This window comes from Seriola dumerili, unplaced genomic scaffold, assembly GCF_002260705.1.
Source record: "Seriola dumerili isolate Sdu_G_001 unplaced genomic scaffold, Sdu_1.0 BDQW01000052.1, whole genome shotgun sequence".
Lineage (NCBI taxonomy): Eukaryota > Metazoa > Chordata > Actinopteri > Carangiformes > Carangidae > Seriola > Seriola dumerili.
Genome location: NW_019174307.1, coordinates 16464298 through 16468558, shown reverse-complemented (window position 1 = coordinate 16468558; position 4261 = coordinate 16464298). Strand labels below are relative to the sequence as shown.

The following is a 4261-nucleotide window of genomic DNA, read 5'->3' as shown; positions in this document are numbered from 1 at the left end:
CCCCCCACAGCCCACCCCTTCCCTCCCCCAGCAGCTCCGATACGCGCTGCTCTCTCGTAGGGGGAAAGTGTCACCCCAGACTCGTTAATAATATTAAAGTTTAACAGTTAAAAAAAAAAAAACCTGCCAGGAATTTCTTCATATTCCTCTTCACAGTCTCTGCGCACACACCGGGCTATCGCGATCGGACTCAACCCACAAGAAGACTGGTTTGATTTAAAAACACTAAATGTAAGACCACCACATGCTTTTAAAAAACATCTTAGCTGTTTGTGGTACTGTAAAAAACAGGACTCTGTGCGTTTTCTGCTCTCGTGCAGGGGGTTTCACACAGCCAAAAACACATGCGAAAGAAAATTTAATTCCGTTTTGTCATTGATTGCCTCACCTGGTTAATTGGTACTAGTTCCAACCGTCGTCCGTGCGCTCCAACTCACGCCTTTTCCTGTTTTTGCCAAGTTAACTAGGAGGGCAGCGATCCGTTGCGTACGTAGACGAGCCGGTTACGGTTCCTGTCTGCTGGAGGCAGACAATCCGGCCAAGAAAAAAACAACTAAAAGTGTCTTAACAGGTTATCACTTGTCACGAAACAAAAACAAGTCTTACATATAAAAACTCTCGGTCCTATTCTATTGTCTGCGGACAAACTCTCATCCATTACCCTATAATTCAAGCGGACTTTTTGCTGCTGCAAATGTCACTTGGGTTTCCATAAAGCAACAAAAAAGATCCTGCGCGGAGGAAACTCAAACGTCAGGGTGAAGGGAATCCACAAAAGAAGCTCCTTTAAGGTCTTTAAAGTGGAAGAGCCAACGCACCGCACGGCCCGGGCCCCTAAAGGATACAGGTGGCGAGGTTCGGAGACTCGCTGAGAAATTAATTCAGCTCGGCCGTACCTCGCAGCAGCGCCATGTTGGGTTTCAGCGGAGCACGCCGTCCTCGGAAAAAGCCCCTTTCTCCGCTCTCCGTCACTCCATGTCTCTCCGACTCTGGAATCCGTGTCTCGGAAGGTTCGCTGAAGGTTATATTCCGTGTAGCTTTTTCGTCCCGCGTTTTCTTCGAGAAGCGTAGAGAACACCCCGGTCGGAGCCCCCGGTTCGCACCGAGGACGCAACGGAGCTGTACGGGGAGCCGCACGGAATGGATGAACGCTGCCGAGACCGAGCGGGACTCGCTCCACTCCCACTCAGCGCAGACTCTACCCAGAAGGCCAGTCGGGAGACCGCAATTACCATAAGCCTCCAGCGCACGGCAGTGGCTGCGCGCGACGCACACACTGAGACAGACACACACACACACACACACACACACACACACACACACACACACACCACACACACCACACACACACACACACAACACACACAGGCTCCGCTGAAACTCCAAAAACAGGAATAGGCGAGGTTTTCACGGCAGAAAATGAAGTAATAATAATCCTAACGATAATAATGGAACAAATTATAGAGTTAGCTTTTTCTGAGATTAGCTAAATGCAATGAAATGAAAGTAAAATTAGAATGAAAATAGATATTTAACTGAATGGGAAAGGTGCACAAATAAAGCCGAATTAAAACTTTAGCTTTTGTTAACAAAGAGCCAAAGAAAAGGGTAATCATTATAGCCATATTTCCATATGAAGGATATAAAGTAGCCTATATCAGAGTCCGTTTTTACTGGCCAATTTATGCAGATAAGCAATCTGAGTTTTAGCTCCATGTGCACGTATAAGTATGGTGAAAAACTAGATGCATATAATAAATATATATGATGACACAACATACAATGATTCTGTAAAATTGTATATAATTAAGTGTGGCTTAGAAATACTGTAACCTCCATGTTCATCTTATTTATACTGGTACAAAAACTGGTTATGGTTTTTTCTTTTTCTTTTTTTGGTCCCCCTTTATGTCATCCAAATTTTTAGTATTGTTTACATTTTGTTCCCATAATTTATAGTTGGAGCACAGATCCCAGATTAAATGTCAGTGTAGCCTTTTTTTCCAAGCCGCATACAGATAAGGTAATCTGTGGGCACGAGGCTTGTAGACAGGAAGACACGAGAGGGAGAGAGAGAGAGGGAGAGAGAGGAGAGAGAGACGAGAGAGAGAGAGAGAGAGTGGAGGAGGGAGAGGAGAGCAGCTCAAGGCTGCGGCACATCTGTAAGGCTTCCCATGTTCAAAGTGAAGGACGGAGGAGGCTATGAATTATCAATGCCTGAGGTGTGTGGCATCATGTCTGCGTGTGTGCCGTGTGTTGTGTGTGTGTGTGTGTGTGTGGGTGTGTGTGTTGGTGATAGGAGAGATGGAAAAGGCCATCGCAGACAAGACAGACAGACAGACAGAAGAGACAGACAGACAGACAGAACAGACAGACAGACAGATCAGACAGAGAGGCAGGAGTAGGAGCGTAGAAGAAGAGAGGGGAGACTTGAAAATGGAAGGTCTGCGTGCATTTGCCTACATGCTGTTGAAAGTAGAGTTAAACCAGAAGGTCCATACAGCAAACAAAATCACAAAGCTCTCAAAGCACTCACATATGGACACATTAAAAAAGCAAAGGGCTCATTCTTGAAGGCCAAACTGTCCAAAAGTTAGGAGACAAGCAGGAACAAAAAGGGGGGTGGCCCAAGAGAGGAAGAAGAGAGAGAGTCCTGTGAGAATGGAAGAAGGAAAGGGAAGGAGCGTGGCGTATCATGTCATGGCACACGAACAAAAACTCCACTTTTTCTCTTCAGACAAAAACTCCAAGGAATACTAACCATGCATCTGAATTTCTGTCCACAAGGAATATAGAAACCCTTTCTTCAAAGTTTACCATAAATCCCCTGGTGAACTACTGCTGGCATGTTTTGCTCTTATCAGCCCCATTGGTCTACCTCCCGTAACTGGGAGCTGCCCACTACCACCACAGCCTTCCAAGCCACGAGACAAGCTGAGGCCTGCTCAGCCATTTAAGCCAGCTCAATCCCCTGAAAAAAAACAGTTTTTTATGTCGTGAAATACCAATTGTCGCTCCACATAACGTTTTCAGATCGTTTTCCATTCAGCGACTGAAATGCTTTAAGTCAGTAGAAAAATGGGTTTAATGTCTTTCTTCTATCTCCTCTTTTGCGGCTTGGCAAATTATAAAATTGTTTCTTCTGAGCAGCAACATCTGGTAAGAAGTGGGACACGACAACAGCCTGGTTACTCTGCGCCGTCTCAAGTAGGTGTGTAAACCTCCCGTCGCTGTCCTGCTCCTGTTATGATTATTTGTTTTTAATAAAAGCCAAATTTTAACTAGGCAATTCATTAGACTGTGCACCAACAGGAGCGGGCTGGCAGTCAAAATATGCTAACTCTTGTGGCCCTTGCACGAGGCGCCAATCAAATCACTTATTTTTTGATTGCAAAATAAAAGCATAAATGCAAACTCTGCTTGTCAACTCCGCTTTAAATTTGAGTCATCCGAGAAGGTTAGAGTGTGGAGAAAGTTGGCTTCTTCCGTTTCACTACACAGAGCCCTGACCAGGTCTCATAGTCATTGCTGCAAAAGCTTTTCCTGTTCACACAAGACAGAGTTTTGTGCTTGTGAGCTAGGCCGTCTGGAGACGTCCTTCAAAAACATGTCATTTAGCAGCCATCTGCTGTGAGGATGGTTTGCCACAATGAAGAGAAACAAACACATTTCCAAATGCAGTTCGGCCAAAGTGAACCGTAGTCGGAATGGAGGGGGGCGGGGGCAGAGATCGCTGACAGATTGAATGGCTGTGTAATATTTAACTCTTGAGGTTTTTAACGATCAGGACAGCGCCAATTGAACGTGTAAGAACATTTTTTGACTGGGTGGTCCCACCCCAAAGGAATACACCACCTCTTTGAAACCTCAGTGAAAAAGTCAAAATACTACTGCTACATCCGATCTTCAGATTTCAAGTGCAAAATGGATATTTATGGAACCTTAAAGTTGTAACTTCTATCCCAGCACAAGAAGTGGTAAACATGGAGCAGCATTCAATGGCTGAGGACATGAAAGAATAGGACTTAGGAGAGTTTTTGATCTAACAAACTCACAAGCAACACGATCAATCTCGTTTTGTTATGTAGTCACACAGTTGGCACTTGCCATGCAAATCAAACTGTATCTCTGACAGCCAGAACAGCGTTTTGTTTGGACCTCCTCTCTCCAACATGTTAGGCTACTTCCCCAGGACGTACACCAACCATCTTTAGCCTTTGGGCAGTTGTGACTGTCATGCTCTACACATTTAGCTACACGC

General features: G+C 45.1%; 1 protein-coding gene across 1 annotated transcript in view; it reads left to right on the top strand.

Moving 5' to 3' along the window:
* The window catches only part of bcor (BCL6 corepressor), a 39676-nt gene that overhangs the window by 1239 nt on the left and 34176 nt on the right, over positions 1–4261 (top strand). Inside the window, exon 2 of the mRNA XM_022740110.1 lies at positions 1011–1209. Coding sequence (XP_022595831.1) covers positions 1011–1209 — 199 coding nt within the window. The remainder of the gene's footprint in view (positions 1–1010; positions 1210–4261) is intronic.